The sequence below is a fragment of the Argiope bruennichi genome, chromosome 2, assembly GCF_947563725.1.
Source record: "Argiope bruennichi chromosome 2, qqArgBrue1.1, whole genome shotgun sequence".
Lineage (NCBI taxonomy): Eukaryota > Metazoa > Arthropoda > Arachnida > Araneae > Araneidae > Argiope > Argiope bruennichi.
The window spans coordinates 36,991,736-37,005,073 of NC_079152.1; the positions used below are offsets into that span (position 1 = coordinate 36,991,736).

The 13,338-nt window shown below is 29.9% G+C and overlaps 1 protein-coding gene across 3 annotated transcripts in view; it reads right to left on the reverse strand.

Annotated features, from left to right (window-relative positions):
- The window catches only part of LOC129960814 (cyclin-dependent kinase-like 4), a 47,803-nt gene that overhangs the window by 15,503 nt on the left and 18,962 nt on the right, over positions 1–13,338 (reverse strand). The window contains exons 2-6 of one of the 3 annotated variants that reach the window (XM_056074484.1): positions 6,607–6,722; positions 5,718–5,910; positions 2,865–2,986; positions 2,707–2,779; positions 1,249–1,339 (exon numbers count right to left, since the gene is read on the reverse strand). In XM_056074484.1, coding sequence (XP_055930459.1) covers positions 1,249–1,339; positions 2,707–2,779; positions 2,865–2,986; positions 5,718–5,885 — 454 coding nt within the window. In that variant the 5' untranslated portion in view covers positions 5,886–5,910; positions 6,607–6,722. Of the gene's footprint in view, positions 1–1,248; positions 1,340–2,706; positions 2,780–2,864; positions 2,987–5,717; positions 5,924–6,606; positions 6,723–13,338 lie in introns of all 3 variants that reach the window. The other 2 variants (XM_056074477.1, XM_056074489.1) reach the window with 2 other exon arrangements.

The following is a 13,338-nucleotide window of genomic DNA, read 5'->3' on the forward strand; positions in this document are numbered from 1 at the left end:
AAAGAAACATTAAGGTAGAAATAAAAATACATAAATAAATAAGCAGTCAGGCTATCTTTAACTCGTCTTAGCACTGTCTACGTTTTTGTGCTAATAAGTCATGAAATACTACCATCACAAATTGATGATTGCTGAAAAGTACCTATACTGAATATTGGAAGACTAATTTTAATTTTATGAATGATTTTTTTCCCTTTTAATTCATTCATAGGTTGAGAGTTATTGATGTTGATGATGATACTTATTTATACAAAATTTTTCTTAATCATAAAAATGTTAGTTCTCTTTTCGTTATTTAATTATAATTAGAGAAGGTATTTCTATATTGAATTATCTTTTGAACTCAGTATATTTTTCTCAAGGATGAAAGTGAATCATACCTATAAATATCTGAATCATAAAAAAGTATTTTTGATGCCAGTATTTCTTTTCTGTCATAATCTTCAATAATAGGGTTAATTTAAAATTCATTACGTATTCAAAATACTTGTTAAAAATTATGATTAATTTTGAAAAATAGAACTGCTGTAGCGCCTTTCACTTTACTATATTTTATTTGGTGATCTGGCGAATGGATTTAGCGCCACATGCTTGAATGAAAAATGCATTTCTGGAGGAAAACTTAGGTTATCGAGATTCAGGGAAATTTCTAGAAAGTTGAATCCTTTATTTCCCCATGCTATAAAAAGTGACAACTGCTTCTTGTATTGAATTTGAGTTTTGAGTTACATAAGTGCACTTTATCACATATTTAAATATGTGTATTTCTCCATCAAAATTTGAGTATTTGAAGTTATTTTAATTAAAAAAACTCATATTATCATTTCCACCTCATTTTTTTCTAAAGTAAAAGATAGCACATGGTGCAATTTGAATCTTATAAGTGCCATTAATTCAAAAAAGAATGAATTGATATACAATGGATACTATGAATTTGGACTATTACTCACAATTTTGAAAAAAAAGTTTGTTTTAAAAAATGATTATAATTCATTTGGCTGACATTTTAAAGAAATATACTATATCAAAAATAATTACTATAATGCTTGAATTCCGAAAAGATGTATTTGATATCAAATGATTTCTTTTTGATTGTTACATTATTATCCATATTACATGCTTCTGTAATAAGACTGTTTCATTGAAACCAAGACTGTTTTAACAAAAGATACTTAAGAATTTAGAATTATAGCGGTTAATGCATCAGTAATTGGGTTTCAAATGAACATTATTCCAAAGTAAACTTACTGAGATTTCTTGCGAATCCAAAGTCGCACAGTTTTACTATTCCTTCTTTGGTGAGTAGAATGTTTTCTGGTTTCACGTCTCGATGAATGCACTTAAAAAAAACGATAAAGGAAATAATTAAATATTTTCCACAAATCAATCTTATATATTGGATTGAGTAATAATTTTTTAACACTTTTGAAATTAATTGCAAATTTTTAATATTGCTCCAAATCTAGTTTTTAAAAACTGTTTTTCATCCACCTTTCCACCATTTTTTTTTTGAAGAATTAAAATCAATGGTGGGCAACATTTCGGGGCATTGCTCCTTCCACATTTATACAGCACAAATCTCATAAGCCTGTACTTTAATTTCAATGCCCTGATTAAATGAAAAAAACCAAATGATGTAGAAAACGCCCAGTTTTGCGTACTTAACATTCCATTTTATTGATTTGAAAATACACACACACACACACACACACACACACACACACACACACACACACACACACACACACACAATGGAATTTTAAAGAACCAAAGTAACATTATTTTTTAACGAACAATGAATTGTATTTCACATTATTGGTTTTATTTTTGTATGCATTTTTAAATTTGGGGAAACCAACAGCAAAAAAACGCTAATGAATTCTTACTTCAACTCAACGGATACTAACCTGAAATTTATAATATTTGGCAAATTAAAATTTCTCCTCGAAAAAGAACAGCATTTCTTTCAAAAAATCTCTATGATGTTTTAAATTTAATTTTAAATTCTGAAACAAAAATAAATCATTTACGAAACTTGACTATATCAGCTCACCTGTAATTTTGGGATTATAAAGAAAAGAAAAAGGAGAAGTGGATAAAAGTATTTTTTTTATAAAAAAAATACCTTTTCAAATTTTTTTATTTTATATTTGAAAAGAAGCTAGGTCAGATTCTTCCAAACGCGATTCATACTAAAATTTGTACGACTTTTTTTTTTTGTAAAGAAAAAAACATTTACAAAATATAACAACGCTTAGAGCATGACCGATTTTCGATAATTGTCTAAAAATTCAAATTTTTTTTCTACTCGCATATAATTAATATATTTTTAATTAAATAAATAAAGAATGAATAAATTTATTTTAATTAAGCATAACGGCAACAGAAATTTGTGTCCTGTTGCCCCGGATGAATGCTGAGAGTTTGATATTATTCTAGATACATAAATTCTACTGATGTATATCAGAGCGTCCCTTGTCAGCGATCCATAAAATTCATCATACCGTAAAGATTAAAAAAATATTGTTGAATACTTTGATAACTTGTGGGAATTATTTAAAAAAGATTTGAATCTGCTTAAAATATATTTCACAAGATGTTACTGCGTCTTTCACCCCAATTTTTTTTTTTTTTTTTTTTTTGCAAAATGATTGAAAAGCTAATTATAGCAATGAGATAAAATAAAGAAACTTATTATGCACTTACATTGTGTTGATGACAAAAATTAATCGCTTGTAGTGTTTGCCACAAAATTCTCTTAGTCAGTTGCTGAGGAACACTAAAAGGATATCAAATATTTTTATAACTTTGAAACATAATGATATTTAATTTTTAAATGAATGAAATTTATCACTCCGACTTACCCTTTTGGATGTTTTTCTAGAATGTCTAGAACAGTATGTTCACAATATTCAAATACTAGATGGAGTTTACGTTTTCTTCTGAAAACTTCGATGAGATTGACGAGATTTGGGTGTTTTAATTGCTGTAAAATGAAGTAAAATATTTTATTTGACTAAACTCATTAACTTAAAAAAATCAAAATAAGCAAAACTAGATTTTTTTAAACGTTTTAACAACAAAATAAAACAAAGTAAATGCAATGTCATGATCTTATTATCCTTGTTTAGATTTATCTTGCTTAAAAAGATTTAGAATAAAAAAGATTTTGGCTGATAACGAGAGCATTTAAGAAAGAGTATTGTTATGATTTGATCGTGACTAAAATAGTTTGACACAGAAAAAGAAGTTCTGCAATACGGTATGGATTAAAAATTTTCAAAATTCGTAACCCTCAAGATAAGACAGTAGATAATAATGGAATAATAAATGAGCTTTAGGATATTAATATTGTGACCTTGCAGCTAAGATTTATGAATCATGTTATAGTAGAATAACCTGATTGGCAGGGCTTTGTATTCGCATCCCTTGAGTTGTGAGTTCGAACCCAGCCAGCCGAAGACTCTCCTTGTGTGTGGTGGTTGGCGCATGTATAAATCTATCGTGGCCACAAAGTCCTTTATGTCGATAGTAATACCACTGGGGGTATTATATCAGAAGGTGATTGTTCTCTGATTTAGGTCTAAATTACGATCTGTCAATGAAATGTATGAATGAAGTCCGACTCGTAAAAAGGGTTGTGACATGTGAGTAGCTAAGTCGTACTCTTGGCCCTAGATGGCGCTACTGAAAAACAAGAAACGCTAGCTCGGCTTAAAGCGGGCTTGTCTGTGACAAGTGCCATTAGAAACAACGACAGGTTCATTATTAATCTCAAATTTTAAAATTGATTTTAACTTTTACGACATCAAGCTACTTTCGAAACAGTCCTACATAACGAAATTCCGAAGAATACGGATTTACATTAACATTTTTTTAATATTATTTACAAGTGTTTTTGAACATTCATCATATGACGCATCACAGCAACAATATAAGAATGATAATATTTCATAACTAAATTGAATAAATGAACGAATAAACAGGAAATTAAAGGCAGTGAGTCAAACTAGAAATGTAATGAGCAATTGCAATTATTCTATGGTTTTCTATCCCTTTTTCAGTCGAATTAATTGCTTTGTCAACCAACAGTAGTAAGGAAAAGAAGCAAAGAATTTGATAAAAAAGAAGGCATTGGAAACAAAAAGAAAACAGTTCTCAGTCCATGAAATTATAGAGTACGGCTACTGAAAACAAGAGAAATAAAATTGTAGTTATAATAATCGTTCAGTTGAGTAAAAAGTAGCAAAAGTGCATGCTGAACATTCAGTTGACAGTTTGAGTGTTAAATGTCGCTATCGCTCTCCAACTCAATCTTAAATGATGGCAATCAATTGATCATTAGACTCATTTGACAATTTGTAACTAGAATTATATGCTTATTTATCAATAGAATTATATGTTATATCTCTGGAAACTAAAAAGTTTAACACCGTTTTCGAGCTTTTTTTTTTTTTTGTTCCTTCTCTTTCTCTCTCTCTCTCTCTTTGAAAATACATTCAAACGGCTAAAGAGGAAAACAGTCTCGACTGCGGCATTATAAAAATAGAAAATGGAATATAATAGATAGCCTTGAAAAATTCGGAATTTCATGCGCCTGCTTTCACAATTCTGTCTCTTGCAAAATGATAAATGTGCATCAATATTTTTTTCTATGCCTTTTTACTGAGAAAATACTTAAGTTAAAAAATTTTTCACACAATATTATTTTTACTTGAAATAATAAATGACTGATCTGTGTTTTAATTTAAAAATTAAAAAAAAGGTAAGAAATTGATTTTGTTGACTAAAAATGTAATGAAGAAAAGAAGAAATGACTATAAAATCTTATACTTTGTTTATGTATTCTGCCTTTTAAGAGCTATTATTATAAGAATTTTTTTCTCGATAAATTAATCGCTGAATTATTTATTACATTCATGAAAAACAGTAATTCTTTATTTTGCAGAGTTTAGTGTTTAGGTTTTCAGACGTTTAATTTGTCGATGTAACTAATGCTATAAAGATGCTAACTAATCAATGATATCACTTTTTTAAGTGAAGATAAATATAAATGGAAATATATCTTTAATATGCATGGGCTATTTTGAGACTGCCAATTATTAATAGATTCTGATTCAGAATAAATATTCAATATTCTTTATGGAGGACAAGAATATAAAATGGAGATGTAAACACTCAGTACTATTGCTTGAATTGACTGAGAAATAATAAGTCATCGCGCAGATTCACTTCTTTGCTTGAGTTTTTCTACGGTCGAATTCATATTTTCAAAAGATTATGTAGACTTTATGCTTAATTGACACCTGCCGCCTATAAACAACAAGGCAATATGACATACAACATTTTAGGATCAATGTAGGGATAAGCAACATTATGGGAGATAATTTACTCGGCTTATAACTGCAACCGACACGCCTATTCAGGAGATGGTGTAGGATATTCTTATAGGAAGTGTTCTTAGGATAACTTTTAAACAAATATCCGCCTTAGCACGACGTTTTTCATCTGATGCTCTATACTTTTCCCTATTTCAACTGGCACAAAAATTTCTTTAGCCATACAGGTTGCGCTTACGATCCAAAGTAAAAATTAATTATTTGCATAAGCCTGATTTCCCCTCACCTTATTGACCTGTTATTTTGAATCACCCTGCATACATAACCGGCCATATCTGATAACCATAAGCATACAAATCGACTACATCTTGTGCTTACCTTCAGCATACGAATTTCCCTGAGTGCAATCTTCTTTATCAAAGGATCGTCCTCTGTTTCGACATACTTTTTAATGGCCACCACTTGACCGTTTTCTCTGCTGCGGCATTTGAACACCACGCCATAAGATCCCTCTCCTATTTTTGATAGTTTCTCGTAACGCTCCATCGACTGTTTCGGACGCTGAGGACAACTGTAACAAAAAACTGGAAGAATCACTTTCAGCTAATAACATTCTCTTTTGCTATTGTTGTTAAAAATACTAATTTTCAAGAATTAAAAAGATAATTTATAAAATCATTAAGCAAAATCCCCGTTTTTCTTCTGAAATAAAATAATCAGCCTGCTTCTTTTATATGCTCTTTATATGATCGATCGAATTAAATGCAAACTGATACTGTTTAAATTAATAATTGCTTATAAAATAATTAGCTGTAATAACTATTGGAGCACTGTTATTTGAAGCTCCATATTTTTATTCTACCAATGGTAATTTTTCTAAATTTTTCAGTGATTTTTCTACCCTGTTTTTGAAGTTCATAGCCTACAGTTATTAGATGATTCATCCTATGAAATGAAAAATGTGACTTAAGAAGTTTTGCTGAAAACTTCGGTGCTTCTTTTTAATATTAAATCTTATATTCTGAATCTTAATCAAAAAAATTCCCTTTGTGTTTTTATTGGATGTGATTAAAAAATTTTTCATTTGTATTCAACACTTTCAAAATGACGTTGAAAAGAATAAGTGCGTAAGAGGAAAAAAAACGTGCGTTTACTATCGTTTAATCAATAACGCTTGCTAATCTTAGGAAGTTAAAAATACCCGTATATAATTATTTAAATTCAGAGATGAATGCTGGGAAATATTTTATTTGATATTCACACTTACATATCAAATCTATTCCATCATTTTATAGTTTGGTTGCGACATGAATTCTAATGATTTATGATAAGATTCTCCACTTAGAAAATTTCAATGTATCCTGACCTCTTCTAATTCTGGTTCTGTAAAAAGAAATTATTTAATTAAAAAATTTTTCATCATAAAATATCTATATTGCTCATAAGAACGGTCGATTATTTTTAATGATTAAAAACAGAGAGCTTATTATTTAAAACCGATAGGATATATTTTGATTTTGGTTTGATCGGACATGAAGGGAAGATATGCTGGAAATAAAATAATGCATAAAACAAAAGATACTTGAATTTCATTCACTTAATTTGTTTAAACGAACAACAGCAACAAAAACTTTTTACGTAGGAATCATATAAGTACATTAAAAAATCAATTTTTCCAATGAAAATATGATTTAATAATGTTATAGTTTCTTTAAAAAGTAATGCTGTACACATGTTCAACATTATTGTGCAGCACAACAATTACTTTGAGCTGCACATGTGTGCAGCATTAATGTGCTATAAAGAAGGGATCGGGTACTCTCGTCTACTTCTATAAAGAAGCATTTTCCAATTGTTGAACTGTTTTTTTAGGTGATAAATGACTAGCAATTATTTTCCTAAAAATGCCACCAAATACAATCGATTAGGCTGACGGTGAGAGGGGAGGGAGGACGTACTATCCCATCTATTTTAAGGAACTTATAAATTAATAAGGAGTCATCAACTAGAATAGCGTGATATGATTTTGCTCGTTAGACGATGGAAACTATGTCTATAAAAGGAAAAAAGGACCTTTAATTCCCGCATTTCAAAAACCAAAATGTCTGAGGATCTCTTCTCAATATTGTTGAACTATTAATCTGACCATCTGGTGATGTAACAATGTGGTAACAGCAAGCCTGCGTCTATGCATAAGTTTTATATGCTATGTTAGATATTTGTAGTAATTTATAATTCATTCAATTAATGTAACTCTCTCTCTCTCTCTCTCTCTCTTTTTTTTTGATAATTTTTACTTTGAAAATCTATTGTTGCTTATATGGAATATTAATTATAATTCTTCTTTCTTAAATTTTATTGTTTTTAAGAATATGCAATCTGTTCACATTTTAGTTCCATACAGTTCCTAAAAATTTTAAATAAAACGACAATAATATATTTTAGAATTTAAAATAGTTCTTTTATCTTATCACAATGCAGTACATTAATTATTTTCCCATGACAGTGGTTTCCATTTTTTTTAAAGTTTCTATGGAATTTTTTAAACTTATGATATAATGTATAAGAAAAGTTATGAATTTTTACCATGGAAATGATTTTTTACTTTTATCATATATTATATAGTATTTTCTGTAAAATAGATTATTTCGTTTTTTTTGAGAAGCTTTATTCAGTTAATCACTATTAAAAAAGCTTTATTCGGAAGCTTAATCACTATTATAAGGCAGATTTTCTTAGCCACAACAGATCTTATTAGTATAATAATATCAAAAAATACTTTTTAAGGTATCATTCAACATTTTCAATGTTTTAAGGTATGTTGCTGCACAATGCCATAAAGACATAAAGATAACCCCATTTTTGAACCTTCTTTGGTATCAAATCAAATAAATTTTTTTCATTAATAAATATTGAACTCAAAGTAAATGTTAGAATACACTTACAAAATAAAAACAAAGAATATTCGAATTTAATCTTTCAGATACTATAATTCAAGTTACTGGTTTAACAAACTAAATTGAGTCACAAATAGTAAATAAAATATTTAATGTATCAAGTTCATCATTTTTAATTTCTCATGAAAGCTCATGAACCTTTAGATAAATCATTAAGGATTGCCTGATCCCTCCTCCTCCGTGGTTGAGAGATATTGCAAAATAAAATTTGGACAGAGTTCTCGACCCCTATTTGGAATTTTGCAAGCACAGAATTCTCTATCATTATTAAGCAATCACTCTTTAAAATAGTACTTTTTTCTCGCATTAATGAGATTTATTTAGTCAAATATTGTCGACATTGAGTATAATAATACTATCAATCTTGTAGCTGAAGATGGTTCGTATTAATAAGACCAATTTAATCATGCCAATCAATTTCGATAAATTACATCTTATCACAACAAAAATAGGTAAAAGTATAATTGCAATAATAAAAGCAAAAATAAATATAAGCATTATTTTAAATTATACTTGCAAAATAATATTAGGGTATTCTGATTGTTAGTTACTCATCAAAACGGAGGAACTGTCAAGTGGATGTCAGAAATTAGCAAAATCGGTCCAAGTGTTGAAATTGAGAGCTCTGTCAAAGTTTTTTTCTGGACCTTTAGAAATGGATATATGTGATAAAGAGGGACCGAAGTTCTTTAAAATCAATTTTGGTGAAGTGGAAGAGTTGTACGATGGTTCTGTTGAAACCCTCTAAAAATCTCATTAATTTCATTTAATAATTAGCCATGCCTCTTTGGCATTAAAAGAACTTATATATATATATATATATATATATATATATATATATATATATATATATATATATATATATATATATATATATATATATTTGTTTCCAAAAATATTACTAATTAATTTCGGAATTAGTTTTAGTATCAGCAGAAATGTCACCGAATTAATCATTTTGGCCTAATATTTGTTGCAATTCTCTGATACTGAAAAATTGAAAAAAGAAAGAAAAAAAATTCTGGAAATAAATATAATTTGGAAAGTAATTTCGAAATTAGTACTCTGTATAATAGAAATATTTCGCAACGTGTTAGTTAGAACCTACACTAAATTCAATCAAATTTACTCCATGTTTATTTCCTCCTGATTTAAAAATAAATTTGTACGCAGATAAACCCTATATTATACAACATTTCTTTTTGTTTCCCTCCAGATGCAAGAAAACGCAAACGAAATGATACACAATTGACGCCATTGCTATATAGTCAAATTTCTATATAGCATTGCTTGCAGATTTGCCTCAAGTAGAGCAGTGGACAAATTAGTACAGTAATTATCGCTAATTTCGATTTAGATTCATCTGAGCAACACAATTATATAGTTGATAAAAGCAAAGTTAGAAAGGAGGTAGAGAAAAAAAAAAAAGGATAGAACTAAGAGAAAATGAATTAGAGGTAGCTGAAGTGGCTCCAATTAAGAGTTTGTATTTTGAGTGGCGTAAAGATAAAATCGTTGAACAAATATCTGACCATCAAGAATGAATATCAGAAGTTCATGTAACCTTAATAGAGGAACCAGGTGGCAAGCATATAAGTCATATATCATTAACTGCTAATGAAAGTGTAAAAGAAATAGTCCAAGGTATTATGCAGTTTACAAAAATGCATAGCATGAGTTTACATGATATGCTGTAACAAATACAAATATGGGAGGGAAAGGCGGAGTAGTAAGTTCGCTTGAGACACATATTGGAAGACCATTAAAATGAATGAATTGTCCCTAAGATATCTCATTCTGGAAATAGACGGTTGCACAAAGGAGCCATATGCATATTCTGGATTTATTGGATTGCTTCTATAGCACTGTGAAAAAAAATCCATTAGTTAAAATTGATCAAATTGATTGTACTCTTCAAGCTTTGGATCTGAAAGACATTAAAGAGCTAAGTACTAGCCAACAGTATTTACATTGCATTTTCCTTGCCATAAAAGATGGTAATTATTCTTCTCGCGTGACTGTTAATAGTCCAGATAAACTCAGTCATGCAAGATGGCTGGCCACGCAAACCATTAGCTGCGGTTATGTATTAGTATTACAACACAGAATCTTATAATACTCGTGAAGTATGCACTGTTAGTTTATGCTCCAGTGTGGTTTGAGATAAAAAGGAAATCGAATTGAAAATATGATGCCTAGCTTGTCTGGAAAATGATTTCCCTTGCAGCCAGCTTACAGACAATGTTGAGCATATTATTTACTCACACAATTCATATTTTTCTCATTCCGAACATCTATTATTAACAAAGCTACATGATTCCAGGAAGCACATCCGGAAATTAACAGTTAAGCGCATTCTCCGTTCTTGAGATAAGAAGACGAAAAACTCGGGATGTTTGCATTTTTTTAGGTTTCTTAAACTCAATTTCGAAGCAGCCTATTATCTAGATTTAATTGATTGGTCAAACTGTGTATATAACCACCTCTTACAATGTATATAAAGGACAAAGACGTGAATGAAATGTACAAAAAAAGAATAGTCTCCATTACTAACTTTCGAGGTATTTCCATGTCACAAGCTATCTGTTTCGCAGTTTTAGCATCTAAAGTATATTCTTATCGAATTTTGTATCGAATCTCTCAAAGGGATAAAAGTCGGTCGCTTTAAACTTGCGCAATAATTCGTAAATGTAATGATTTAAGCAAATTAAATTTGATATTTAATAGTGTAACTACATTTGTTGTTCCGTATCAAATTTCGGTTTCACATATACTGGCTTGAAATCCAAACTGGTTTTTTAGTAATTGTGTATTGACCGCGTGTCAGCAATTTTTACTTCCAAAAAAGAAAAAATTCCTAAGATCACAAGTTTATAGGCTCTTTCGAAATCATTATTTGCCAATGGCGCGCAGTTATTAATATGTAAGTAATATTCATAGGGTCTCTCAACTGCCATATACAGGACTCTGAAAATAAAAATCTGAACATTAGCGGCTTTGATGTCCTTGTACAACGTCAACAATTTTATGCGGGGTAGAGATAGGATGATAACACTTTTATTTGACAATAGGCGAGAAAACTTTGGGGCGACCACTCCCATTGGCTTGTGCATCTAATTAATAACTTCTTCTTCTAACTTTCAGAGGACCAAACAAAAGAAAATCGCAGGGAGACATGTCCGGGCTTTAGGGTGGATGGTCGAGCTGCTCCCACTTAAACTTGACCAGTTCCACATGTGTGACCCTGGAGACGTGTGGACGTGCGTTATCATGAAGCAGAACCACACCCTCTGTGAGTAGCCCCGGTTTTTCCTTCTTCATGAACCTGCGTAGTCTTCGGAGTGTCTCACAGTACACATCGGAGTTAATGGTTCCGATAAAACATCTGAAAGGGAAGCGCTTCAACTCGGACGGCGAACTCAAGGATGCTGTGAAAGACTGGGTCTCGTCACGGCCACAGAAATTCTGGGAACAAGGAATCCTTCTGCTCGTTAATCAATGGGATCGTTGTGCTCAGGCTTATGGTGTATACTTTGAACAAAGTCTTCATTTATACCCACAGTGTCGTTTCATTTGAACACCCCTTGTACTTTTGAGCATTTTTAGATAACCTTGTATTTTTTCTAAGCATAGTAGAAATTTTCAAAGAATAATACAGATATTGATCTAAAGTGTTCAGTTATTCTTTGCTGTGTATTAATAAGGAATTCCGAAAATTTTGGTATTAGGAAAAATGAAAATTATTTCTCGGAATATGCACTTTTTTAAAATTAACTCCTGGCCTAATTATTAACATTTTATTTTGTCGCTCCTTTTTTAATTAAAACTTTCCAACTCAAATTTTAAGGACTTTTTATTTAATTGCAAAAAAAATTCGACTGATTAATTTCTATTCCCTCTATGGAAATTAATCCTGATACAGAATTGGAGGTCCATGGACAGCCAAATCAGCAACTTAAATTACTGTTGTTGTCATGTATTGTTTTTCCTGGAAAAAACAAATTGCTGGGATTATTAGTAATCCTTTAATTAAAATTTATTTTTGCATAAAATAATTGACAAAAAAATACCGATAGTTGTTTGTTTAAAACATCTTCTATATCTATACTTATAATAAAGCTGAATGTGTATGTGTGTGTTGGCGCTATACAGACCAAACCGTCGGATCTGCAGCTACCATATTTGCCACATGTATACTTTCGAGGTCGAAAAAGTGCACCTTGGAGCGATTTTTTTGAATTTTTAATTAGAATTTTAATTAATTAAAAATTAAGCGAAATTTCGACTTTTTTCGGTCGTAACTTTTGAAAAAATTGTAACCCCAAATTGGTTTTTACGTTATATTGAAGTTCAAAAAATTATCTTTTCAATGATACTAATGTTTTAATCAACAAATTAAATTTCTATTTTTAATGAATTTTTAAAAAATAATTTAATTATATTTTTCAACAATTTATTTCGTACAAAATAAAAATAATATTTAAGCTGTACGAGCATGTTGCATGTTAATGGGAAAAAATTCTGTTTTATCAACGCCTTGCTTGTTCATTACTTGTAGAAAGATAATAATTGTATTGTTAAATCGTTACTTATTTAACTATAAATTACAAAAAGAAAATAAAGACATTAAGAGAGACAATTTTGGTGTTGAATCTATTTTATTTTGAGGGTTGATGAATTAAAATGATATTAACATTAAATGCTATTGAATGCGCCTATTGATAGAGTCCGAAAAGAGATGTAATCCTGCAAAGATGTTCGAATAAAGATGTTTGATGCAGTCGCTGCATTTCAGAGATTTGATTCTTCGGCAATATCTTCAAAGTTCTTTCAAGTTTATTTCATTCCTTACAGAAATGCATAAGTCACAAATCGGGTAACCGCATGCGGTCATTTAAGTCAAGTCCGGGAACAGAAAAATCCATCATCGGGAAAAAATAATCACAAATATTTACAAAGAAATAAAAGAAGTCCGCAGTGTGAAAACATATAAATACAAACAACACAAAATATATACAAAAAAAATCTATATACACTATACA